Below are 27,751 nucleotides of genomic sequence, written 5' to 3'. Positions count from 1 at the left end.
AACTCTATTCTAATTGTTAATGCTTAATTTTGGTAGCCATTAGATTAGAATTCTTTTGTATGCAAGTATAATAGTACCTATTTTAAATACATAAATAAATATATATTTATATATATCATTACATAATTAAATTTTATTTTTATTTTTAATTCAAAATAATTGAATTAGATTAAAATATTAATACACTACTTATGCATGCAAATATTGCTAAATCATTTATATTTATTTGTTATTTCAGGTAATACACATTTTGAATACATAAATGAGTACACACTTGACGTGATTTGTTATTATTTTATTCTCGATTGAAAATACCCTAATTATATTATAACACATATAAAATATATACCTATTTATGTACTCCAAACGAATATTAATTCACCTCATCCAATATCAAAAACAAAACACAAGACATTGAGATATCATTCTTAATTCAACTATTGGTTTTCGCACTTTTAAAAGATGATTTGAGTAATAAAAAAGTAAAATTTCGAATATGCAAATAAATATTCAAATCTCTTTCGAAAATATTTCATAAGTAAACTCTTGACCTAGACCTAGACATATTTTGTGACTGTCCATTTGGGTTTGGTTTGGGGCGCCCACTAATGTTTTAATATCCAAACTGATTCCATATAAATGCAATATATAGCAGTCAGTCCTTCCGTATTGCTGGATAACTATCAAGACGAGATGTTAAACACAGTAACAAAACTACTCCAACCAAAATTTATTTTTGATAATTATTTAAATGTTCAACTTCGCATTACCATTCTAAGATTCTTACAATAGATTCAGAGGTTATTAAAGTCTCATCATTTTCACCATACTGCCTCCCTTGTACTACGATAAAACTTCTTCTATGCATCATACCGACATTCCTGGCTCAAATCACTGAGGGTTAAGCCTTTCGATGTCTACCAATTGGTAAAGATCTCCTCGCCGCTGCTTTGACAATGGAAGGTTTTCCCTGGAATTTGCAAACAAGTGATATTGAGAGCAAATACAACAAAATTTTCATCAGCATTTTCCTAGCACACATATATTCTTAAAATAACCAATTTCCAGGAGAGAAAGCATGTCACCTTCTGAGATCCATTATTGAATAATCAATCTCTGCTATAATGATATCCTCGGTATGTTCAGTGGTAGCTAGGACTTCTCCAAACTGTCATATTCATAGAGTTCAGTTCACACTTCTAGTCACAGAATTTACAATCTCTAATGCATTATCACTCTTCATGACTATAACTTGATGAAAATATTTATAAGAATGCTGAGCTTACCGGTCCTACAAGTGTGGAGTGGCCCCAGGCTACATAACTTCCTTTATCATCTCGGGCAGGAGAACAAGTCGCCACATATAACTGTCATATTACATTTACCAGAAAGTGAGTGCCCTTAGAAAAAATCTCACATCTATAGCACAAGAAACCAGTTCATCAAATGCAATTTAACAGGCATTAAGTACAAATTGCAAACCTGTACTCTCTTGTGGATTACTGGTGGTATTTTTGTGGGAAAATACAACAATGATCTATGATTCAAGATCAGTAAGAATCATTGTGATTGATTATGAGCCAAGCTCAAACATTTTTGAAATGAGCTTAGTGAGCTTGAGCTTGGTTCCACTAAAACGAGCCAAACTCGAGCTAAGACGAGCTTGAGTTCAACGTCTAAGTTCGAGTTCAGCTCAAATCCAACCCTAATCAGTATCATGCATCATCCCATACAACACGACCAAACAAAGGACAAAAAGGTAAAGAAACACTTCATTAAGGAAAAGTTGGAAAACAAGTTGATTAATACACCATATGTTTCTACCTAGTGTCAACTTGCAAATGTGCTCACAGAAGGATTGAATAGCACAATATTTCACACTACTGTGTCCAAGTTGGGAATGAAATATATCTATTTACCAGCTTACCAGTTTGAGAGGGAATGTGGGAAAATAAGGCAATCATCTATGATTCAGGATCAAATAGAATCATTGGGGGCATCACTGGGATTGACAAGAATCATTGGGAGAATCATTGAGATTGATGAGGATCATTGATTAGGAATAAATCAGTCATCACCAATTGTAAATGTTTTATAATTATATACTTCCTTTTTGAATGATTTATTTTCCTTCCTAGACAGCATGTATCATATATAAATTGATACCCCATTGAGGGAAGAAAGACATGGAAACCTTCACAATTCATTCTTTCTGTCGATTTTAACTACTTGAGAAGAGTGATTGTAAGATGCCTCAAATAATTATTATTGTTGTTGTTGTTGTTAATGTTCTTTTTCTAATTAAGAAAACAGGATGCCTTAAAATTCATGCACATTACATATCAAAGATATGTGACAAAGCATACATTAAATTCCTAGGTTTTTCAATTTCATAATGAAGCTACATCATGTTAAAAAATTGGCGACCATCAAACTAGCATGACTAATGAATTGAATATTCTGTCCCATAAAAACCTATAATTAAAAGGTATATGCTAAACAGTAAACACAAATGTCTCATTCCTTCCATTTTCTTTGTTTGCTTAAGATGATAATTCATTTCTATCCCTGGTGGTCAATTCAAATGTCACCAGAAACAAAAAAAGATCATATGCTCTAGCCCCATTTTGAATGTTATTTCAACCCATTCTCTTAGTTCCATAAAGTATGAATATTAATGATTCAAAACTTTTTGTATTTTACTGTTCTGCAATCTCCTCCTTGTGCCCTGGTGGTTTTTCTTTCTCACTTTTCAAAAGGAAAGGTTTGTAAAAGGGAACATAGTAGGGCCGTGCTATTCCAATTAAGGCTTCTCCTTACACATTTATGCATAAGAATCAAGACAATTATTATAGCCGGCTATTGTACTAATTGTGAAAGATGTTAAAGAATCAATGATAATAAATTAATAATAAAATAAAAAAGGAATTTAATGCAGTACCTGATTATCTGTAGCCCTGCATATGAAATCAAGGAAAAAATTAGAAACAATTGCAACTATCATATATAAAAGAAATTTTGTAGTACACCATTCCCAATTAAGACATGAAATTATACATAATCATCAACTGAAGGAGGGAATGGGACAAAAGAGGAAGTTATAGTTTACGTATAAAGAAAATGTAACACAGTAAATAAATTGAACAAATAAAAGTTTTTTCATTAAAGCGATGACGCTTTCAATGAGAATTTTTCACAAACAATCCAAACTTATTTCCAAATAATTTGAATTTCACAAATAAAATTGTTGTTTTTCCTCAAAGTATTATATCTTGCATCATAGATGTAAATCAAAAGAAGTGGTATAAATACTTCATATTTCAAACGAGTAAGCAATTAATAATAAATATGTGCAAAGAAAGAGTTTCTGCAATCTGAAACAGGAAATGTAAGAGCAGCATCCAAATTTGTGTATTATTCTGTCATTTGAAGCACCCCATAAACTATAACATGAGAAGCATCAATTTACATATGTTGCAAATGGAGCTTTTGCATTTACTAGTAACATCTATTACCTACACCCCCAACCACGCTTATTATTAAGCTATGTAAGAACATAAATTACAGTACCTTGCCCTCTGTAATAACTCCCAATGCAGTGGTCCAGTTGTCATGTTGAATGCCCCAGGGTAGCACAGCAAGTGAGCACCTGATGTTCCAATCAATTTTTCAGCTAATCAGTGAACAGGATAACAAATTCTGGAAGTGTAGGAAGTCAAAACCTCAAATCATTATAGGGAAGATAGTAAAACAGTATCATACAGATGAAATAGAAGATAAACATGTTCACGACCACTGCTCAGGGCTGGTTACATTGAAGCAAGATCTTGGGAGGGTGGGCATTTTCCCAAGTGTTAGCTTCATAGATTGATCACTCTTTAAGATCTAAACCTGTGTGCTTGAGCTAATCTCAAAATTTTCAAAGCGGATGTTTGAAAGCTTTTCACATTTAACTTTTTGGGTAAGCCTGTGAGTTTTTGTTCCCTTTCCATGAAAAAAGAGTGATACGATACTGTTAGGAACCCGGCTCTTATTCTGCTAAAGCACAAAATTAAAACACAAAAAACATAATAAACTAAAACTATTTCATTAATCAAAATATTACAAAGATAAACCGGAAATATATTTCGAGGCCTCCCATTTTCCGGCCGTTCGAGACTTCCCTAAATCAGCCAATGATGACTGCCCTCAAACAAAACCCTAATATATTTTCTTCTCGCTCTCTTTTAAAACCCAAAACATATATTTATAATAGAAATTAACTATTGGATTGAGGACAAGTGTCCCAATCTTAACATTAATTTATTATTATTATTATTATTTTATCTCCCTACCCCCTCTCTCTGTTGTTGCTTCTTCACCTTTTTTTTTTTTTTTTCCAACGGCCCACATCTTTTCTTTTTCTCTTCCCAAGAAACCCACCTACTGCCTTCCCTTCTATTTTCCCAGCCTTCTCCTTTTCCCAACAAACCAACCATAGCTCTCCCCCTTTTCCCAACAAACCAACTGTCACTGCCCTCCACCTTTTTATTTTTTTCTCTCTCTCCTTTCTCTTTTCTTCTCCTCGTCTTCTTTCTTCTTTGCGTTTTCTCCCTTTTGTCTTCTGTTTTTTTTTTTTTGGGCTTCTGCTAGCGTTTCATTTTCTTCTCCTTCTTCTATTTTCGTTTTCCTCTTCTTCTCTTTTTGCACTTTCGGACTCATTTATCCCTGTGATGATTCTTCTTCAAGTCAGCCTCCTCTGTGAACATTTTTCGGCGACTCTTCACTTTTTTCGGCAAATCTTCACTTTTTCAACCATCGTCTGTCTTCCCCACTGGATCGAATGCTCTGATACTATTTTGTTATGAACCCAGCTCTTATTTTACTAAAACACAAAATTAAAACACAAAAAACATAATAAACTAAAACTATTTCGTTAATCAAAATATTACAAAGATAAACCGAACATTTCGAAGAATTCGGGTGCCTCCCATTTTCTGGCCATTCGAGGCGCCGGAGACCTCCCTAAATCAGTCACAGATGGCTACCCTCAAACAAAACCCTAATATATTTTCTTCTCTCCCCCTTTTAAAACTCAAAACATATATTTATAATAGAAATTGACCATTGGATTGAAGACAAGTGTCTCAATCCTAACATTTCCTTGGCTAATCTAGGGAGGTCTCTGACGCCTCAAACGGTCGGAAAATGGAAGACCCCGAACTGCTCGAAATATTCGGTTTATCTTTGTAATATTTTGATCAATGAAATAGTTTTTATTATGTTTTTTGTGTTTTAATTTTGTGTTTCAGTAGAATAAGTGTTCGGTTCCGAACAAAATGGTATCAGAGCATTCGATCCAGTGGGGAAGATAGACGATGGTCGAAAAAGTGAAGATTCGCCTAAAAATGTTCACAGAGGAGGTTGACTTGAAGAAGAATCATCACAGGGAGAAATGAGTCCGAAAGTGCAAAAAGAGAAAAAGAGGAAAACGAAAACAGAAGAAGAAGAAGAAGAAGGAGAAGAAAATGAAACGCCGGCGGAAGCGAAAAATAAAAAAACAGAAGACAGAAGACAGAAGGGAGAAAATGCAGAGAAGAAAGAAGAAGAGAAAAAGACGAGGAGAAGAAAAGAGAAAGGAGAGAGAGAAAAAAATAAAAAAATAAAAAAGGTGGAGGGCAGTGGTAGTTGGTTTGTTGGGAAAAAGGGGAGAGCTATGGTTGGTTTGTTGGGAAAAGGAGGAGGCTGGGAAAATAGAAGGGAAGGCAGTAGGTGGATTTCTTGGGAAGAGAAAAAGAAAAGATGTGGGCCGTTGGAAAAAAAAAAAGGGTGAAGAAGCAATAGCAGAGAGAGGGGGTAGGGAGATTGAAATAATAATAAATTAAAAAAAAAATTAATTAAAAAAATCAGAAAAAAATTAATTAAAAAAATCATTATATAAATATCCATCTTGAGGACAAGATGGTTTTGAAAGGGAGGGAAATGTTAGGATTAGGACACTTGTCCTCAATCCAATGGTCAATTTCTATTATAAATATATGTTTTGGGTTTTAAAAGAGGGAGAGAAGAAAATATATTAAGGTTTTGTTTGAGGGCAGCCATCCTTGGCTGATTTAGGGAGGTCTCTGACGCCTCGAACGGCCGAAAAATGAGAGGCCCCAAACTCCTCGAAATGTTCGGTTTATCTTTATAATATTTTGATTAATGAAATAGTTTTAATTTATTATATTTTTTGTATTTTAATTTTGTGTTTTAGTATAATAAGAGCTAGGTTCCTAACAGATACTCCCTAAGAGTGAGAGAGAGATGATTATCAGCCTCTACTTATAACCCTAAGCATCGGATGATGTCTTTATAAAATTTAAGTTTTTCACTTTTCTCTTTCTATGAAAAATAACTCCACAGATATTGATAAGGTATTTAACTGCAGAATCAGTTTAGATAAAACTGACCAGCAAATAAGAATTACTGTGGCTGACCAAGTACAATTGTAAATAAGGCTTTCTAGAGTTTAACTGAGTATACTGCTGCAGAAATCTCATCTTCTAATTGAGATTGGTCTATGATGCTGGGTCTGCATCCATAACTAACTTGAAACTTGTAACATCATCCTATTTTTGAAATATTTATAACTAAAATTTACCACTCAATAGCCAGATTCATAAATTTTTGGCACTATGATGGGATCTATACAAGGGGAAGTATTACCTCATTATAGCTGGACTGACCTTTCTGATTATAGAATTCTATAGTCGGTACATTTAGAAGGTTACATAAATTATGTTTCAATGCTGATAGCAAGATGTTTAGTGATAAGCAGGGAATATCCACAACTAAACAAATTAAACTCAATCATCTCACTGGCCAATTGAAAAATAAAAACAAACAAACCTCTTGCTGCATATATCATTGCCAGTTCCGGAAACCGAATGTCATAACAAATACCTATGCCAATACACCCAACATCTGCATAAACCAGTTAATGGTCATATTTCAAACTGGTATGAGGAAAAAAAAAAAAAAGAATCCTTTAATTTTTTCTCAACTAAAAGACAAAAAGTTAGGGAAAAGAATGAATTAAAAGGATGATCCAGTGATATAACGACAAGCAAAACACTTAAAGCAAAATCACTACTAAATAAAGAAAAACTTGAGATTCTTAAAGCAGCTGCCAACAATCTTTCATTTGCAATCTCTTCATCTTTTAACAAATATAAAGACTTTGACACAGCCAGAAATTGATGTATATAACATATAAATTCAACAATAGGCCAAAAACAATCAGTATCAGAAACTTGAAGTTAGAAAAGGAGGCTAAATGTAAGAAACTGCCATAATCTCTTATAAATGTACTCATTGTTGAGTATATCGAAGATAATGCATGGGCCATCCAGGAAGGAGCTCCCCTAGCTGTCGCAATAGTTTGAAAGACAAAACAGAGGTATTGACAAAGAGCTCACAACAGAAATTTGGATTAATCATAAAAAAATACACATGACTATGGCATAAAAGAGTCCACCATTAGATAAAGATAGACAATTCTGGAGAAGGAGATATATGGTAAAATATGAAGTCAAAGAGAACATCAAACCTGTGTCAACAATGGTTGGAGTCTCCCCAGCTGTAAGAGTTTTTGATTCCATAAAGGTAATTTTCCCAGGAATGTCAATGTCAAAAAGGTGTATCTATTGTTACACAAGAATAGCAGAAACTGTGAATAGAAACCGAAAAAAATCTTCAGGAAGACACTACTTAGTACAGATTCTTTTCCAAATGCTAAGCATCCGGTAGTCAAGACAATACACACCTCTAACCGGGGGCTATGATTCTTACACAGTAATACCATTTTCCACAAGCAGAAATTATGAGACTTAATAAAAGAAACCAACTTTGGTGATTATGAACAACATTATAAAATAATATCCAAAATATCAAATGGCTCATTGCCTTCTATCATGTGTCAGTTAACATGGTAATTTGACATCATCATCTTTCTTGCATGCCTCTCTACAGGAAATTTTAATATATGAATACAGCCATTTAGTCATCAGTCCTATCTTCTAGAATTATTAAGTTTATAAATATATACATAACAAGCTGAGCATATTCTCTAACAAAACAAAAGTATACAAGGTGAGCATCAAACACTACCTTCCGATGCTTAGCTTTCAGTTTTCCGTCAGAACCAAATACACAACAAGTGTTGTACAACCGATCCCCAGATCGTTCAGGGATAGAACCACCAACAATGGTGATGTTCAAAAGGCGAGAAATTTCTGAAAGCATAGCTGTAGATGGTGACGCATTACCACCTGCATCAATGTCCTCTGCATAAACTGGGAAGGAATCATTGGAATATGGACTGTTCCAAATTTCCTGAAACACATCAATTGAAGCCGACAATGTTTATGATTGATATACAGCCCAAAGGCAAAAATTAAACAAATTAACAGTAACATGAACTAGGGAACAGATGTAATCATATATTGAAAAAAAAAAAAAAAAGAACTCACTGGCAAAACAACGAGATTGGCACCCTTCTTAGCAGCCTCTTGGATGGCAGTTCGAGCATGTGCAATGTTCCTCTCTTTATCAGCCGTCACAGATAACTGGCATAACCCAATCTTAAACTACAAAAACCAAAACATAATTTCATGAATCACCACGATCAACTTCCTTAAAAGGGTAATTGAAAAGCAACAAAGGAAGAAAAAATGAGGTTACCTTGGTAAGTGGAGGAGTGGGCACGGGAAGAGCAGGTGGGTTCCTGGCTTGCTCAGGCTTGAAAGAAGCAGCCATGATTGGAGATGAGGTTGGTGATGAATAAGTGCGGAGGGAAGAGGGCCGGTGAGGGTGAGAAATGGGTTTAGAGTAGAAACCGGAGGAGGAGCTGGAGAGAGGAGAGTGATTGAAATTGAGACGAATCTTAGGGGCCAGAATTGTCGAAACAGCTGACTTCATTTCTCTTTCACTTTCACTTTCTCTGCTCAATTAGAAGGCGTCATAGACAGGGGACTTTGGTCAATCTATTGATAAAATTAATTGCATAATTTTTAAGTATTTAATTACATCAAGTTAGCTCACACAAGAAATTGCATAATATATAAACCATAATAAAATACTTTAATGACTTAAATAAATCTTAGAGGGGATTGAATAAGATTAATAAAAATTTTAAAACACAAATTTTGAATTACACATAAAGGCAATTACATTATTCAAGTAATGTAAATATAAGCACAAATAAAATAGATAAAGTAAGAATATACTCAAATATTATTATATTCGGAGCTTTTCAATTTTGAGTCTTCTACGTTCATTTTTTCAAGTCTATCACTTACAATGGCTTATGAATATTATTTATCTATATCCTCCAACTCAAAATGGCTAGTTTATATAAGCTTAAAGTGTTGGAAAACATTAAATAGTCGTTGGACAATTAGAATGTAGTTATTGACATTAGAAAGAGTTGTTATTCTCGTTGAAATGTATAGACAAATGGTTTTTCAATATGAATGCATGGTCATCCTTAACCATATGATCACCTTTTTTATACAAAGTCAACCTCGATCAACACCTCATTGATCGATTATTCAATTTGTGCCAATCACAAGCATGCACAAAGCATTCATTTACATGTTTTCCTTGGAAGAATTCCATACATAGTAATGACTTCCATAAACGATTATATGCACAGATAAAATTTTGTCTATGTATAGGCATGCATACCTCTTGAATAGTCGTGCATCAAATGTTGATTTCTTCTTTTATTAACCTAAGTCAACAATGAACAAGACGATCATAAATGACACACCTTGTTTGTTTAGGCCTTCATACACGTGAATAACCATGCATTTATTTTATGCATGATCATTCATAATATGTTGACCTTTTCCACTGATGACTTATTTTTAAGACAAACGATTCAATCATAAACAACACCCTTACTTTTTAATGTCTTTATATAGGTCCTATACAATCATGCATTTAATATGCACAAACGTTCATCATGTCATTCGAAAAATCCAAAAATTTCATAGTTAGTAATGGTTGAACATTATGGGTAATAACTTTGCATAATCGAGACACATTATAACTATGAACGATTGTTCATCAAATTTAAATGATCGTACATTAGCATTAAACTTGCATTTTTGACCTTTGGTCTAAGTTGATCATGACCTTCATCATGCCTTAGGAAATTTAGTAATTTTTACTTGTTTTTGTTTATCATCAAAATACTCTGGAGTCTAACACATAGTATGAACAGTGGTAGATAGTTGTTTGATCCAAAAAATTTAACATATTTAGCACATCTAATAATTGGCAAATGTAGATTTTTAAGTCCATGTCTTCTATCCCTAAAAAATGAACTTGAGATTTTAATTGCGTCTAAAGAGTTTGATAAAGTATCGTCAAGGCTTATGAAACTAATCAAGAATGTGGTAGATTCATAGTGGGGAAGAAAATAATGACTCCACCAATTAAGAGAATTCAAGTTTTGTGGAGCCTATTAAAAAATCCAATGAAGAAGATAATTATGTACCTTCTCTAAAGTTTCTATTTAAAGATGAGCAATGTTATGCATACTCATTTTTTAGTATATAAATATGTACACATATAATGTTTTATCATATGATTGAGTATTATTTTATTTTTAATTTAAAATCATTCAATCAGTTAATGACACACATTAAGTGTGTATTTTTTTATATACTCAAAATAGGCATGCATAGTTTTATTAGTTAAAGATGATTCTTTTCAGCATTCTTCTGTGAATTTGGATGATATTTAGACAAGGAGAATAATCTAGTGCAATTTGAATATTTGATTTTGGCCCCACAGACCAAAAACTGAAAAACCATAAGAACTTCTTTAATAAGGAATTATGGAAAGGTTTTAGTCCTCCTTTGGAGGAGATGAATTTATCCTTGATCCATATTAGACAAAAAGGGAAACCATCAAAAGCACTATATTACATAAAGGATCTAAAGGGTTTAAGGGAATTGAAGAATCTCAAGAAGAAAAGTATCAATAATGAGAAGAATGTGAATCAACTAGGAGTGAAAGATATTTTTTGAAGATCATGTCTCCGAACATTATGGTTTAGAGGATTTAAAAGGTAATAAGCTAACAAAAATATCTTCAAGAGGTTTTATTCAGATATTATAACCTTGCAAGAGAATAAACAAGAGAAAATTGGCAAGGATATTTACAATATCTAGAGTCTATGATCTAAGGAGTTGAGTTTTTTACCATCTTTAGGAAGATCATAAAGGGATTTTAATCACTTGGAATGTTAAAACAATTAGGGTGCTTGATTGTATTCATGATGACTTTTTTTGTGTCTATAAAAAAATAAATATTACAATGGTTCTAACTGATGGGTTTCAAGCATTTATGGTGTTTGTAGGCAAAATGAGGATTAAATAAAAAATTAAGTTAAGTCTCCTACTTTTTGAATGATTATCATTAATTATCCTACTTTTATATCTTATAGGTGACAAATGATTGTAATGACTATAATGCTAGAGGGTAAGTTAGTGTGGGTAGAAATAAGGGGCATTATTGTCATTTTATGTGTTCATGTTTTTTGTTATGTATTTTGGATGTTTCAGTTTTCAATAAAACAATATGTACCCACTTTAGGCACACAAATATGTACACACATATATATGTTATCACGTGATCGGGTGATTTAGAATTAAAAATGAACTAACACTCAATCATATAATAACACACATAAACAAGTACATATTTGTATATCCAAAGTGAGTATACATAGTATTACTCTTCAATTCTATGTATGGACTTCATTCATGTTGATTTTATTTTCTTCGGGGATTGTAGTTTTTGGTTTATGACATCCTTTGAACATTTTTGTTGGTACTTTGCGAAGCAATGTTATGATATGAGGTTTATATTTTACTATTAACGAATATGTGTATGTAATGGTTAAGAAATTAAGTGAATGCATGATATACTAGCACTTCTCTTTGAAGGGCAGTGTATCTAGAGGGCGGGTAATACATCTATTCTTGAAAGTATGTTTGGATGACGGAACTATCAGACATTTCATAGTAAAAAATACATTAAATAGAATAGAGTGGTAAAACAAATGAATCTAACTATAATGGAGAAAGTTTGATAGTTTTCATTCAATTCTTGATTGAACAAAGAATTTTATGTTAGGACAATTACTTAATTATGCATGTCATCTTATTAATCGTTTATTATCAACTCTTATTGAAGGCAAGCCGCCAATAGAGTTATGGTCTTGATCCTATTATTGATTATGATTTCATAGCATATTTTTAATAAAAGGCGAGATTATTAGCAAAGGGATACAACTAGTTGGAAGGAATTGATTACAAAGAAATATTTTATTCAATAATGAAGCACTCCTCCATTCAAATTTTACTGGTCTTGCTATCACTATTTAATTTGAAACTAGTTCAACTTGATGTTAAAATTGTGTTTTCACATAATGATTTGAAAGAGAAAATCTAGGTGACATAGTCAGATGGTTCTAAGGTTAATGGCAAGGAAAAATGTGTTTGCAAATTAAAAAAAAATCATTATATTGATTAATAATAGTCACCAAAACAGTGGTGCAAACAATTTGATTAGTGTATGATGAGCTACGGATACAATATAGAAGAAAGTAGTTTGATTAATGTGTGTATGTTTACAAGTTACAAGATGGTTCTTTCATTGAGTAACTTTAATATGTTGATAACTTCCAATAACAAGTCAAAGATTAATAAATTGAAATCTTAAGTCAAAAGTTTGAAATGAAATATTTAGGTCAAGCCACAAAGATTCTCAACATGGAGATTTAGAGAGACAAAGTGAGAGGCAAGATTGATTTGATTCAAAAATAGTATTTGAAGAATATCTTACAACAATTTGGAATTCATAAGCAATCAAAGCCTATAGGTATGCCACTTACTTTTCATTTCAATCTTAGTGCATCATTATCTCTAAATATTTGATTGAAGAGGAATATATATCGAAATTTCCATACTCTAGCATAATAGGTAGCTTGAAGTATACAATGGTTTGTAGAAGACCTGATATTTCACAAGTAGCTAGTATGGCAAAAAGTTATATGCATTATCTTGGTAAAGGACATTGGTAAGCTAAAAGGTGGATTCTATGGTACATTTTACGTACTATTGACTTGGTTTTTGAGAGGGATGGTGGTGATCTTAGTCAAATTGCAATTGGTTATATTAATTCTGATTATACCTATGGTTTGGGTATCATTCAACTACTGATTATGTGATTATAGTTACAAAAGAACTAGTTAGTTAAAAGTCCACTATATAGTTTACAATTGTTTTATTGACTACAAAATTAAAGTATATGACAATTAAAGAGACTCCAAAATGACTTTAAAGGTTGCTTGAAAACTTGGGAATTGTTTTAAATCATATTCATGTCCATTGTGATAGTCAAAGTGTTATTCATTTGGCTAAGAACTAAGTTGATAACTTATGGAAAAAAAAAAAAACTAAGTTTATCATATATGTACGAAACACATCAATGTTAAATTTCATTTTGTGCAAAATTATATTGATAATGGGAAGATAGTTCTTCAAAAAAGTGGAATGAAGGATAGTCCTCCTGTCATGTTGTCTAAGGTGGTGATTGACAAAGTTCAAGTTTACTCATTGTTTTAACTTGATCAATAATATAAGAGTTTAATACTGCTCGATATACGACACCAATGAGCATCTTTTTGGAAGGTCGCAATGATGAGTTTTAATTTTAGAGGATATTTAGAGAGTGGAAACTATTTAACAAATAAACTAGTTCATCAAAGTGAAGTTGTTTTTTCTTATGTATTTTCGCCAAGGTAGAGATCGTTGATGAAAATTGCTGAAAACATATTGTTTTGTGAAATTATGGCTTATGTCCTACATGAATTAATTACAAGTTGTTATTGTTGTTGTTGTTATATAAAAGGGCATTAATCCTCTGTGATTGCATTTCACAAAATAGTAAACATTATCTTGTTAAGTTTTTTGGGGTGGATGTCTTAAATTTGTAAGTGATTTTTCACAAAATTTTGTAATCCTCATATGGTAAAATGGGCATCACGGCTTAAGGAGGTAGGCATATTTACCAAATCTCATAAAATTTTGCGTGTATTTTTTATTTTAAAATTTATTCAATATTTTGTATTTTTATAAGTGTTTATGTTGCAAAAATAAAATAATTATATATTACTTTACTTTTGAACACAATAAATACAAATCAATAAAATTGTGAGTATTCACTTTGAATACACAAATATATATAGATAAAATAATATTTAATGACATAATAACACATTATGTGTGTATTCATTTATATACACAAAAGTAAATACGCATAATATTATTCAATATAAATAATTAGTGACTTCAAATATAACAATTAAGTTTGGCCGTAAACCAAAAAGTTGACCTTCTCTCTAACTTGGTTTGTCTCTTGGAATGAATCCTTGAGCATGTCATTTCTAAAATCACGCCATAAAAAATTAGAGTTAAAACTTGATGGATGGGAGAAAACTCGATTATCAATAGGTTGAAGGTTTACTTGTATTAATTTTGGAATGAAATCCTATACGAAAGACATATTACTCTACAGATGTAGCTACTCCGACCATCAAATCGAATCACATTAAAAATATCATGTCGTATATTCTTTATTAGTAAAATGAGTTTATGTAGTATCCTATTACCAAATCTAATGTACTCTTTGAACATTGAATCACTTCTACATTCATCTGTTATTGATATCCCCATCCTAATAGTTGATGATGTATAATTATGAATTGGTAGAAATACTCTTTTACTTAGTCCATGATTTCTTGTTATTTAATAATGAAAATTCGCATTGTTTTATTTTATAACAGGATTTTTATAATGAAAAAATGTATGTTTATAGTTATTAATATCTTATGATACACAATATATATCTTACGATATAATGCGATACAGATAAAAAATAATATATATTATGATGTATATTGAATTAATTATGATACAATAAATATATTCCACGATATAATACATATTACTAATATAGATCGATATATTTAAAAAATAATAATGATATAATAAGGTGTATATGAGAAATCTTAAATTTTTAATGGTATTTATAATATTTTCTTAAATGATGATATGTGAATTATATTATTTTAATATTTTAATTTTTAAAAATTATATCATACGATATTGTATAATACTGAATATATAATATAAAAAATTAAATATTCTATATATGAAATGATATATAATTGGACTAGCATGAATGCCTTCGAGAAAATTATAAACGTTCGGGTGCAGGTGTAGTTACCTTAACTTGAAATTCATTCCACCAAATCAACACTCACAAACTTATTCAAAAATATAACCGCCAATTTCACAAAGGTTATTTAACTATCTCTCGCGCCCCTTCCTGTCACAGTCCCTTTTCAAGCCTCAGAATTCTCCTTCCGGCAATCATTCAAATCATTCACACCAGTGGCGGCGCTGCACTTCACTGCGCCGCCACCATAACCAATTATATCATAATCATCAACATATCTTCACATTGAAATTTACATAACCTCTTATGCATGGCAGATCCCAGGTTGATTGTTCCCTACCATGATCCATATGATGCCCCAGTCACAGATGGCATGCTCTATTACATCGACAATTCAACTCCTACTGTTGACGATTTATCACTTCTTCAGGACCCTTCTCTGTATGCATCCACAAGTAATCCTGCCAACGTCCAGGATGCTGCTGGTGATACTTTTGAAGAACCTATTTTGTGGAATATTGCTAATAATTTCAACGGAAGCAGTTCTCAAGCCGGTCCTTCTGAATTTCAAACCGAAACGAGTAATCAAGAGAGGCCTGAAAATGACAATGGGGGAAATACGATGGCTATACCAATGTGGCCGGTGCCACCCGTACCATTTTTATGTAGTTGTTGCCTGGTGCTTAGAGAAATAATTCATTCTAATGGTACATGTTCATGTTACTTTGAGAGGTAGCATTTGAAGTGAAAAATTGTATCTTTTTTCAGTTTAATTTGATGTTGATGGTGTAGGGTTTGAAACTACAAAACTTGAGATTCATGGAAGACTTGGAATGATCTGTCATGCTATTCTTGAGACTCATCAAAATTTGGCTGTTTATCAGTATCAAATGATTGAGTAAGTTATTATTTTTTTCTTAAATAGTGTTGGGTTTGAAGTTTGAACTTATTATTCATTCTCTTTTATCAGTTTCTGCAATAAAAGCATTGAAGATGTGAAGAATTATCTTGTTCAATATTGTGAAGAGAGGAAACATGCAGGCTTCGTCATTGCGCGGGATCCCCTCTCAATCTTCTATGAAGCCTTATGTGTTGGGTTGGATATGGATGAAAATTTAACAACAGATGGCTTCCCTCAACCACCACCCAACAACTCAGGTTTATTGTATTTTCATCTCTGCAAATGCCATGGTATATTTAATATTTCATTTCATTTATCAATGTGTAGTTCTGAATGATTGCTCAATTTTGTATAGGCCCACCGGAGATGAATCAGCCAGAGGCGGAGAATAACGCCGAGAGGCCTCTAAGGGCATCTCTTGCCTTGCAGGTCAGTCATAACTTCATTTTAGACTCCCTAGTTACCCTGAGTGATTAAACGAAAGAATCTTTTTTCTTTCGGGAAAGGCTAGTTCAATTAGCATAATCTCTCTCCCATGCGAAAAATCTGAATTGATTAACTTAGAATTAAATATTGATGTGTTACAATAAAGTAAAACTTTGAATGACCCGATGTAATGATATTGTCTTTCGGGCAGGTTCTGCATACTTCATTTATTTGCCATCTACGTTAACTTTCTAATGTGGGATTTTTTTTTTTTTGGTGGGGATTAGTGCAGAGGGAGAGAACAGGAAAATTGACATTGAAAGACTTAAGAAATTATTTTAATCTTCCGATTGAGGAGGCAGCCAGGAGGTTGAGATTATGTCCCACTGTAGTGAAAAAGATATGCCGCAAATATGGTTTAAACAGATGGCCTTACAGAAAGGTTTCGAGTTTTACTCCATTGTTTCTTCCTTATAATGTGCTCATTATATATATATCTTACATATGCTGAGTCCTTTTGGCATAGTCAGATCAAGAGCCTAGAGAGGCAGATACAAACTGCAAATCTGAGATTGAATTCTGATGATCCAGAGGAGAGGGCAAATGCTGAAACGGAAATCGAGAAGCTTCAACGTCAAATTGATACTGCATATCTTCATGTACCGAAGACTAGATGATGTCATGTACTTCGTTATCTCTTGTCGGATTATGATCTACCGTTTGTGGGAATGTAGTTTAAATTCCTAGGCTATGTAAACTGTAAATTGTGAAGGAGACACTCATAAAAAAAGAGCCTTTGAAAATCCCTGAATTTGTTTGTAACCGCTCCTAAAATCTTCACGATGATGATTTTCAATGGGAAAAGCCCTGATGATGTTAAGGTTTCGGAGAGAAATTTAGCTAATTTGTAAAAGACTATTGTACCCTCCCTCAAAGGTACTAAATCGTGTACCCAAATCATAATGTGTAGTATGCTACACTTATATTTAATGATCACTTTTAACTATTCATAATATATTATTATATTATTTAATTATCGGATTTTATTAATTAAAATTTTAATTAATATTAATTCATATTGAAAAATTTCTAACATCTTTTTGTTTGAATAACATTGATTAATTGTCCATACCCATAATTACTAATAATCAAATTAACTTGAATAACCAAATTAATATGAATCAATGATTTGGGAGTATATTATAAATAACACTCAATTATATGATTCAAAATAATATAAGTTTCTATTAATTATCTTTATGATTTTTCCTTAACATTTATATTTTTAATATTGAACAAAAGAAATATTTTTGCTTTCAATGAAACCAGTATGTTTCAACCTCATTTAAAACTCATGAAGCATACACATATGACTGACATGCTTAAGGGAAACTTGAGTTTTGAGATACAAGTTTAGCAAAATTCATAATTATGATGAAAAAAATCAACTTAATATAATGTCATAAACTCAAACAGAAACTACTTTAAGACTCCCACTAACTTAAAACATCAAAAGATTTTAACATACACATATTCATGACATGACTTTTAAAAATAATAGGTCTAAGTCTTTTGGTTAGTGCATCGACTAACACAATATAAGTACTAATGTACTATATAATAATATCTCCGTTCTTTACAATATCTCTAATTATAAAATACTTTATCTTTTTGTGTATTGACTTATTACTGACTTTATAATTCTTACAAAAGAACATAATTGTATTATTGTTATAATAAATCACAAATGATCTAGTAATAAAGTCAACTACTCGAAGCTCAGAGATGTAATTCTTCAACCATATTACTTCAATAGTTGTTGTATAACACACAATAAACTCTGCATATATGGTTAAAAATACTACTAATACTTGACACTTTTCCATGATACGATCCCACTTGCAAACATAAAAATGTAAACTATTGTATACAAAGTACATTGAGATAAATTTTTATTATTTTAGACAACACATACAATATAGTCCATTGTCACTTGACCTACCAATTCAAATAACCAATTGGTTGACATCTTCGCTAAAACACTTGTACATAATCAGTTTTATGAATTGTTGGTTAAGTTTGATATTTCTATACTTCATGCTTCAACTTGAGAGAGAGTATTTAAGGATTGTTTCTCGCCATATCTTTGATTTTGAGAATAAGCATATTATTGATTTATTTTCTCAAACACCATTATAGAAAACAATCAGCTAGATGTCAATTATGTTGTGATTGTAATTAATTATAACTATCTAATATTGTGACCTAGATTGATACATTACTATTAAATTTTTCTTCCTTTTTGGATACCCTTGTCCTCATAAAAACATGACACACATCCTAGCACCCTTCATGAGTAATTTTTGTTTATATATCAAGTTATTAGTTCTTCTTTGTTCTTAACTTATAATTTGTGAAAGGGACTGCTGAGTATAACACGATGACATTTATTGGAAATCATGGTAGTCAAATTATATATTATATTGTATATCGTATATCGTATATCAAAAATTTATTTTTTTATATTATATATCAAGTATCGTATCGTATGATATAGTTTTTAAAAAATAAAATAATAAAAAATTCTAATTAGCACGTCATCATTTTAAAAAATATCACAAACACTCTTAAAAATTTTAAATTTCTCATATACACCCTTACTACATCATTATTTTCTTTAAAAAAGTTTATTGATCCGTATCGTTAATATGTGTTATATTATAAAATACGTATAGTATTATATAGCACATCCACTATATTATATTAATTCGATACATCTCATGATATATATCGTTTTACATCTATATCATATTATAGGATACTGATAATTATATTGGAGACTCCTTGATATAATTACAAGTTACCACCACCACATCCACTACCTCACCATGCTAATGAGTACAAATGGGCACCACCTTCTCCACAGCCAAATCACCATAACAGAAGAATTTTGCTAATTTAATTCCTTCATCTTATCTGTTTACTATCTTGATGATTGTCGGGGCCCATCTAAAAATCTTGAAACTTTGCTTGCTTCAATATATATCCAATTTAGATAGTCATAATCGTATCATTTTGGGTATACATTAGATCAAATCATACTTAAAAATATATCATATGGCTAGAATTCATTTAAAAATGTGTGATCGTGTTATATCTAACACGTATTTGGTGTAATTCAAGTGTCTTTGGTTATTGAAATACATCCTTTCGATACAATTTGGGTCAAAACACTTTCAAAATATGTGAAAGTTAAAATTACACTTAAAATATGCGATTTTACTAAAATTATTAGAGAGTGCGGAAGAGAGAACACTTTTGCTGCAATTTTGACTGCCGGATTTTGGTTGCTAAATCCATTGAGCACACATGTTAAGAATGAATAATATATTAATCATGTAGGGAAATATTTAAAGATAATATAATAATTTAATTTTTTACTGTTTTTTCATGACCAAGTTAGGTTTTTTAAAAAGAATTTATAGTTCCTTTTGACCTTTTGATTTCCCTAAACCCGAGTAAGATATTCTTTTTCATATTGGCCAAAGGTAGGGTTATTGTTTTCTTATCATTCAATCCCTTAATTTTAAAAAAACCTCTTACCCACTTATAAACTATTAAATTTATTAATTTTAAGCATAAAATTATTATTTTATCTGATTAAAAAAAATTAAAATTTTTTTTCCCTCCCTCCCAACTTTTTATCTTTTTTCATATCTTTCTTTAATCGGTCATCAAAGATGAAAAAAAGCTTCATCTTTTCATCTTTGTTTTTCACCTTCAACAACTAATTGAAAGGAGATATAAGGATAAAGAAATTATTGGAGGGAGATAAAACATCAAGAGGGAAAAATCGTCAGAAAATATAAACCAAAACTTATAGGAGAAAATGTTATTTTTTAAAACTGAATTTAAGAAAAAAATTATTAATTTTTAAATATTAAAAAAATGATAAAAATATAAAACTAATATATTTGATTAAATTTAATTATTTATGAACAGATAAAAAAAGTTTTTTAAAATTACGGGTAGCATTAATCTTTGCGGCGGAATTAGTCCTTTGACCTTTCATAAATTATCATGTAGAGATTTTTGACCAACCTTCTTCTATACTTTGGAGCGTTCCTATAAAAGACCCCGACGGTTATTCAAACAGAAGCTTTTTCAGTTGGAAGAGATTTAGCATACCATTTTAATGGCTGTAGCGTCTACATCCCTAAACATAAACAATGCATTTCATACCCCAAACAGAACACAGCTTGTCACCGTCATCACTTCCCTTATCCAACGCCTAAACCCACAAAGCCATAACTTCAAAAATCTCACTTCAAACCCTCTTAACCAGTTCTCCCATCACCTTGACTGTGAGGTAGTCCTCAAAGTCATCAAAAACCAAACCAACCCATATCATGCTCTTTTCTTCTTCAACTGGGCATCAAATCCTACCCCTAACTCCAATAATTATACCCATTCGCACTTATGCTATAAAGCCATCATTGACACTTTGCTCTCTCACTCGCTCTTGTCCACTGCGTCTTCGCTCCTACAAGAATCCACTAAGCTTTCTGATTTCTTCATTAGTAAACTTATTAAAGCTTATGGTGATCGCGGCAATTTTAAAGCTGCAATCTTTTGGTTTAACCAGGCTAGAAAGATTGAAAATGGGAAGTGTTTGTTTTCATACAATTCAGTCTTGGGGGTTTTGGTTAGAGGAAGCCGGATGAAATTAGCTGAGGCGTTTTTTGACCAAATGTTTAAGGATAATGTGGTGCAACCTGATGTTTCAACTTATACAACGATGATAAGGGGTTTTTGTAAAATGGGTATGATTGAAAATGCTAAAAAGGTGTTTGATGAAATGATGGTTGAGCCTAATTTACTTACTTTTAATACTATGATTAATGGGTTCTGTAAAAAAGGTGATATGAAGGGTGCTGGATCTATTTTGGATCGGATGATGAGTAGTGAAGATTGCTTGCCTGACACTGTTACTTATACTACTTTGATTGATGGGTATTGTAAGAGTGGTGAGTTAGAAGAGGCGATGAACTTTATGAATGAGATGGTGAGAAGGGGTTTACAGCCAAATGTGTTGACATATAATGCCTTGATTTATGGTCTGTGTTTGAGAGGTTATGTCGATCAGGCGAAGATTATGGTTACGAAGATGAGATTAGATGGATTGAAGGATAATATTTCCACTCACAACAGTATATTAAAGGGGCTTTGCATTAAGGGGAAGTTAGATGAGGCTGTTAAATATCTTAAGAACATGTCTAAGTCTGACATTAAACCAGATGTAATATCATACGGGGCTGTTATTAACGGCTATTGCAAGAAGAGGAAATCAGAGGACGCCACATCGCTTTTAGAGGAAATGCAAGCAGGAGGTATTAAGCCAAATGTTTCAAGTTTCAACGGTGTGTTAAGGATTCTACTGGGAAATGGGGAGTTTGACAGAGCTATTTTACTTCTGAAGAAGATGCCTAAAATGGGTTGCCTGCCTAATTTCATTTCACATAGCACAATAATATGTAGTCTTTGTATGGCTAAAGGTCGGATGCAAGAAGTTGAAGGGCTTCTTGATGCCATGTTAAGAAGCGGTCACAACATTGATGGCACCATGTATAGTTTATTGCTAAAAGGATATTGTGACTCTGGCAATTTTGAAATGGCAATGCGAATTGCAAATGAAATGGTCAGCCATAAATTTGTAATCAATCTGGAGAGCTTTTCAGTTCTTGTCAAGGAGTTGTGTGCAAAGATGAAGTTTACTGAAGCTGAAAAGCTATTTGAAATGTGCGTCAGATGCCCCGTAGATGATAAGGATAATTACAGAAGGATCTTAGATGAACATGTATTATTCAAAGGTATTCAAACTGAGCATAGAGCGAAATCTTGACTATTAAAAAACATATGAATCTTTTTAACCTGAATGTAGAATCTGATCATGTTGAAGTCTTTTGTCTATTTATGTAGTGGCTGGATTGTAACTCCGTAGCTGCAATTGATGTATTCAATGTTGCAAATACAAGTTTGTATTCTATAAAAAATTGAACAGTTTCCATTCCTCTTCTGATGGTCCATGGCTTTTCTTTGAGCATGTTGATTCTGACATTACAGGCATCTCCAGCATTACTAATTTCATGCTAAACAGATTCTCAGTATGGAACTGTCATCTTTATGTCATGTGATAATACTGGAGCTATGATGCTACTAAATCATAGAAACCTGCTACGCAGTAAGATGAGATTTAGGAAGGCATCAAAATTTTCCCTTCGCATTATCTGGTTTTGTTAGTAGCTGGTAACTGCTTTACTCGTATTGGAGAACCTAAAATGGTGACATTTATCGAAGACTCCATGTAGACATGTCGGCTATTTTAGTAGGCCATGTCAGCCCTGTGTGTCTTCTGGGCTGTGCCATGGGCCTAGCCATCAGGCCTGACATGTTACTATTCATCAAATAAATTAAAAAAAATTTAAACTTTAAGCCTGCAAGGCTGCTTGTAGTTGCAGCCTTGAAAGCTGCCGCTGGCAAGCCAGCAGCCTCACGCCAGGAGCTGTTGGAGGTGTTCAATTTTTTGAATTTTTTTTATTTTTTTTTCTATATAAACCAATTTCCCCCATTTCTCTGAACCCCACACACAAATCCAACCTAATTTCTCAGTCTCTCATTCCCTTTCAACTTTCTCTTCTTTCGATTCCTTGCACATTCAACATTTTGTTTATTCAGTTTTAATATTTCTATTTCAATCATTAATTTTTTTTCTATATTGTATTTATTCATTTTTTATATATATTTTTTTCTTGTGTTTGGTTTCAATATAATTTTTTAAATAATTATTTAAATTTACTAATTTAAATTTTCCTACAAATTAATACAACCGAAAATCGTAAATTACAAGTCGATCCTTCAAATCACATTTTGTTTTATTTTTTAAATGATATAAAATTATTTTTTAACTAATTGTCATATCTAATTAAAAAAAACTTTTTATTTTATCGATATTACTACAATAGATTTGCTTTTTTTAACTACGTCTTTATGGTTTACCCTGTATTTGAGTCAAGACAACTATATTTTATATGCTCTGTTAGCAAGAAGAATTGAGTAATTTGCGCATTTGGTCTTCAGACAATATTATTCGAAATTTTTGTTATACTTGTTACTGTTATCATTCCCTTAATGCTTATTAACAACATAATTTTTTTTTTTTTTTTACAATTTTATTAATTATTATTTTTCTTTAAAATATTTTCATAATGGAAAAATTTTAATCTGCTCAAAATGGAAAAAGTGTGTAAGCAATTGAGACAACTTAATTTTGGTATACTCAATTGATCAAGAATGGGTGTAATGTAAACACTTTAACAAATACCATATAAGGTTTATGTTACACAATCTCTGTTACCGTGTTTATACTATATCTATTCCTAGTCAATTGATTATATAAAAGTAAAGTTGGCTTAATCATTTGACCACTGTTTTCGTTTGTAACATATTAAAATTTTTTATTATTAAAATATTTTAAAGAAAAATAATAATTAACAAAATTATAAGAGCAAAATGGAAACTAAATTGTTAATGTACATTAACAAAATGGTAGCAGTAGTATGTATAGAAAAAATGCAAAAGGCATTGTCAGAAGACCACTCACACGAGTTATTTAGTTCTTCTTGGTGGTTGAGCGTATGAAAATAGTTGTTTTGACTCAAGTGTCGAGAAGTTTAAAAGATGTAGATAGAGAAAATAAGTAGATTGTAGCCCCACTGATAAAAGAAAGAGTTTCTTTTATTTAGATACAATAATTAGTTAAAAAATGATTTTACATCATTTGAAAATATAAATAAAATATAATTTGGTAGATTGACTTGCAATTTATGATCCTCAATTATATTAATTTGGCAAAAAATTTATATTAGTAAATTTAAGTAATTATTTTTTAAAATTTTTTAATTAATATATAAACAGGTTGGCTTGTTTAAGGTTCAACACAACTGGGTTAGCCTTCTAATTTATTTAGGTTAGCCTGATCCTAAGACTCGCAATTGTGCAGATTTTGGGCTTGACACAAACCCTTAGGCTCAGTACATCGTACCAGAATCAACCCAATACGGCTCACTGACACCTTTAACTCCATGTATTTTTGGTCCTCTTCATTTTTCCTTGATGAGCCCTTAACTCATTTTCAACTTTATTTAGTGTGTTTCATCATATTAAATATCTCATATTATTTTATCTCTTTAGAAAATTTGTGGGATATTTATTGGAACAACTGGGGTCTATAAAAAAACACACGTCATTGGTTTTTATGCCCTTATAACCATGGGATAAAAGTTTGATGAAATAACCCTCATGTACAAACTAATTTTCACTCAATTTCAATTATACTCCTCTTTGGTTTGGTGCATTGTGTTTTTGAGTTCGCAAAATGGAAAAGAAGATTAGTTGTTACAGTTTTCATACTAAATTTTACCAATTTATTCTCAAATATTGGTTTAAATGTTTGTGTCATTAATTTTTTTTTTTTTTAAGTTAGGGCTTTTAGGTTTTGAAGGTTGATTTTCGTGGATTTTGGTAAGGTTTTTTTTTTTAAAAAAATTATGAATGTTGGTAGAATATAAGAGAATAAAACTGTTTCAATTTTTTTACCAATCTATCTAAATTTAGACGACTTGGGATTGTCCACGATTTATTACCCATATCAAAAATTTATTTAACCCTCCAATCTTGTATAAATATATACCCCTCACATGTTGGGTAAAATAAAGGCAAAATCACATCTTTATGTGATTGGGGTTTAAATGTAATCTTTTACACGATTCCTAGATAGGAATTCTATATGATTTGAGATTTTGTGTGATCCAAATGATTTTTTTATGCTACCTACATAATTTTTTTAGCAATCATTCAACATTTTATAATGGGATTTTGCTATATGGTTCAATTTCTTTAATACTTGAGGATTATTGAAGATTTTGGTTTCGTGTTTTGTTTCCAAAATATAGAATCAAGGGCAAAATGCTGCGAAATACAAATAATCCTTCTGAATACTCAAATAAGGTACATATAATTTTATTAAAATTGTAATAATAACATTTCAATTAGATATTTCTTTATAAAATAAATTGTGTTTTGGTTTCTAAAATGAAATATATTCATAAGTTTATAATATTTTCACATACACCCACAATTTATATATTCTGTCTCTATACCTTCTTGATTCATAGTTTGATGTACATGCAAAACTTTCTTCAAATTCAGCATGTACATTAAACTTCACTTTCCAAGCTAAAAATTGACTAATCTACAAGAAATTCATTTAAATTAATTTGATTACTCAAAATACAAGTCAAATTGTCAACAAGGGCAAACCTAATAGGGTCAAGGGGATCAGTTGACCCTCCTTAACTTTGAAAAATTTTCATTTTGATATATATAAAATATCATTGACTCTCTCAACTTTTCAAAATTTTAAGTTTTGTATATGTAAAATATCAATATAATTTTAAAAATTTACATTGACCTCTTTAAATTCTATTATTTTTTCATCGACTCACACACGTGTGCACACACACATATACACATCTACATAAAATATTTATTCAATCTTGACCCCCATAAATTTTATTTTTGGATCTGTCGCTGACTGTAAGTGTCTCAAACAAATTTATAACTTAATCATTTAAACAACCATATATACAGAATCTTTCATTTCAAGCTCCAAATAATCAACATTAACACAACATTTCAATATAAATATGTGAGATTATTGCAATAGGATATGAAAGCCAACATTTTCTTCATTTATATGTTGAAATTTGATTGGAAACTTCAAAAGCATGCTCAACGACGATGCCAAAGGGTAACAATAATGATGAAGTGTAATGGCAAAAGAATACGATTGAGAAGATAAAGGAAATGAACAAAAAACTTGCCTCGTAAGGTTTGCAAGGTGAATGTGGTATGTTTACTATCAGATTTTGACTGGATAGTTGAGGAAAATTAGACTAGAATTTTGAAAATAGTTAACTACCGATGAAAAAATTGATTTATTTATGAGAGCATTCTTGTGGATATATAACATGTTAGTTATATTTATTTGGTTCATTGATTATTGATTATTTTCATATGAGCAGTGTTATGTGTACCCATTTTTGATACACAATTCATATACACAGTGATGTGTCATCATATAATTAGTTGATTTTAAAATATGTGTCATCATATGATAAAGAAACATCCAATCACATGATAACACCTCACCTGTGTATATAAATTGTGTACCAAAAATGGATATATATAGTTTTATTATTTTCATATATCCCTCGAAATATGGTTATTTTTTAGCCGTGGATGACTATTTTCCACCCACGGTTTGACAAAACAACAAATTTCCACTTTTTAAGTGTGAAAAAACCGTTACCCAACCCTTATTGTCTCAATTAAAGAGTATTTATATCATTTTGTTTAAATATTGTGATAAAGATGTAAATAATTGCCATTTTATCTTTAAGGTTTAAAGTATTATTATAACACCTTTGTTGTATTGAAGTATGAATATTATTTTGGGGGTATAAGTTTTTTTTTTTTTAACTTACTAGGGAAAATGGATATTTTTTACTATATTATTTTGAAAATTATTATATTTACTTCATAGATTTTGGAAATATTTTATAATTTTAATAGTTTGAAATATGATACTTACACTTTTAATTGTTGTATTATTCTTAGTTCTTTAAAGGTGTAATTATCATTTTTTAAATTATTGAGAAATATATTAAATTTTAAAATTTTAAGAACAATCCCAAAGTTTTTTTCAAATTTGTAAAACCCTTAAAAATTTTATTAAAACCATGTATTTTCAAAACATAATAGTTCTATACTTATATATATAATTTTTTATTATTTTTAATTTAAATTAATATAAATTAGGTATACAAAATTATTTAATAGTATTCTAGGAGAAAAGTGTTGTTTAACTTGAAGGATTTTTTGGTTTTTTCATAATTTTATAAATTAAATTAATAAATTTTTTTAAATAAATTTAACATGTAGATGAAAAATTAATGGTGACAATTTTATATCATCAAAGCTTGGGTGGGATGTAGTCGTATCGTATGACAGCTTATTTACGTATTT

At 31.1% G+C, this 27,751-nt stretch overlaps 3 protein-coding genes across 3 annotated transcripts; 2 read left to right on the top strand and 1 right to left on the bottom strand.

Moving 5' to 3' along the window:
* Positions 1 to 715: 715 nt before the first annotated feature.
* LOC123193854 (omega-amidase, chloroplastic-like) lies at positions 716 to 9,005 on the bottom strand. Its single transcript, XM_044606921.1, has 10 exons — positions 8,704 to 9,005; positions 8,493 to 8,609; positions 8,131 to 8,355; positions 7,571 to 7,664; positions 6,871 to 6,945; positions 3,571 to 3,649; positions 2,942 to 2,957; positions 1,287 to 1,367; positions 1,086 to 1,168; positions 716 to 970 (listed from the first exon to the last, which is right to left on the bottom strand). Exons 1-10 carry the CDS (start codon positions 8,938 to 8,940, stop codon positions 892 to 894), a joined length of 1,086 nt encoding a protein of 361 aa, XP_044462856.1. The 5' UTR covers positions 8,941 to 9,005; the 3' UTR covers positions 716 to 891.
* Positions 9,006 to 15,589: 6,584 nt separating this feature from the next.
* Positions 15,590 to 17,283, top strand: LOC123194161. The gene is made up of 5 exons (XM_044607321.1): positions 15,590 to 15,986; positions 16,072 to 16,177; positions 16,250 to 16,437; positions 16,536 to 16,609; positions 17,137 to 17,283. Exons 1-5 carry the CDS (start codon positions 15,590 to 15,592, stop codon positions 17,281 to 17,283), a joined length of 912 nt encoding a protein of 303 aa, XP_044463256.1.
* Positions 17,284 to 20,735: 3,452 nt separating this feature from the next.
* On the top strand, positions 20,736 to 22,679 carry LOC123194472 (pentatricopeptide repeat-containing protein At1g05670, mitochondrial-like). The gene has a single exon (XM_044607685.1). It carries the CDS (start codon positions 20,802 to 20,804, stop codon positions 22,506 to 22,508), a length of 1,707 nt encoding a protein of 568 aa, XP_044463620.1. The 5' UTR covers positions 20,736 to 20,801; the 3' UTR covers positions 22,509 to 22,679.
* The last annotated feature ends 5,072 nt before the right edge of the window (positions 22,680 to 27,751 follow it).

Source organism: Mangifera indica, chromosome 13, assembly GCF_011075055.1.
Source record: "Mangifera indica cultivar Alphonso chromosome 13, CATAS_Mindica_2.1, whole genome shotgun sequence".
Taxonomy (NCBI): domain Eukaryota; kingdom Viridiplantae; phylum Streptophyta; class Magnoliopsida; order Sapindales; family Anacardiaceae; genus Mangifera; species Mangifera indica.
The sequence above is the reverse complement of the archived record's forward strand: the minus strand, read 5'-3'. Positions and strand labels throughout refer to the sequence as shown.

Excerpts from the sequence above, each read along its gene's own strand:
- LOC123193854 (XM_044606921.1), bottom strand. The coding sequence starts at position 8,940 with ATGAAGTCAGCTGTTTCGACAATTCTGGCCCCTAAGATTCGTCTCAAT. Across the intron at positions 8,610-8,703 it reads CCACTCCTCCACTTACCAAG|TTTAAGATTGGGTTATGCCA; the intron begins GTAACCTCATTT and ends TGGTTTTTGTAG. Across the intron at positions 1,169-1,286 it reads ACTCCACACTTGTAGGACCG|TTTGGAGAAGTCCTAGCTAC; the intron begins GTAAGCTCAGCA and ends TGAATATGACAG.
- LOC123194472 (XM_044607685.1), top strand. The coding sequence starts at position 20,802 with ATGGCTGTAGCGTCTACATCCCTAAACATAAACAATGCATTTCATACC.
- LOC123194161 (XM_044607321.1), top strand. The coding sequence starts at position 15,590 with ATGGCAGATCCCAGGTTGATTGTTCCCTACCATGATCCATATGATGCC. Across the intron at positions 15,987-16,071 it reads AGAAATAATTCATTCTAATG|GGTTTGAAACTACAAAACTT; the intron begins GTACATGTTCAT and ends TTGATGGTGTAG. Across the intron at positions 16,438-16,535 it reads ACCACCACCCAACAACTCAG|GCCCACCGGAGATGAATCAG; the intron begins GTTTATTGTATT and ends AATTTTGTATAG.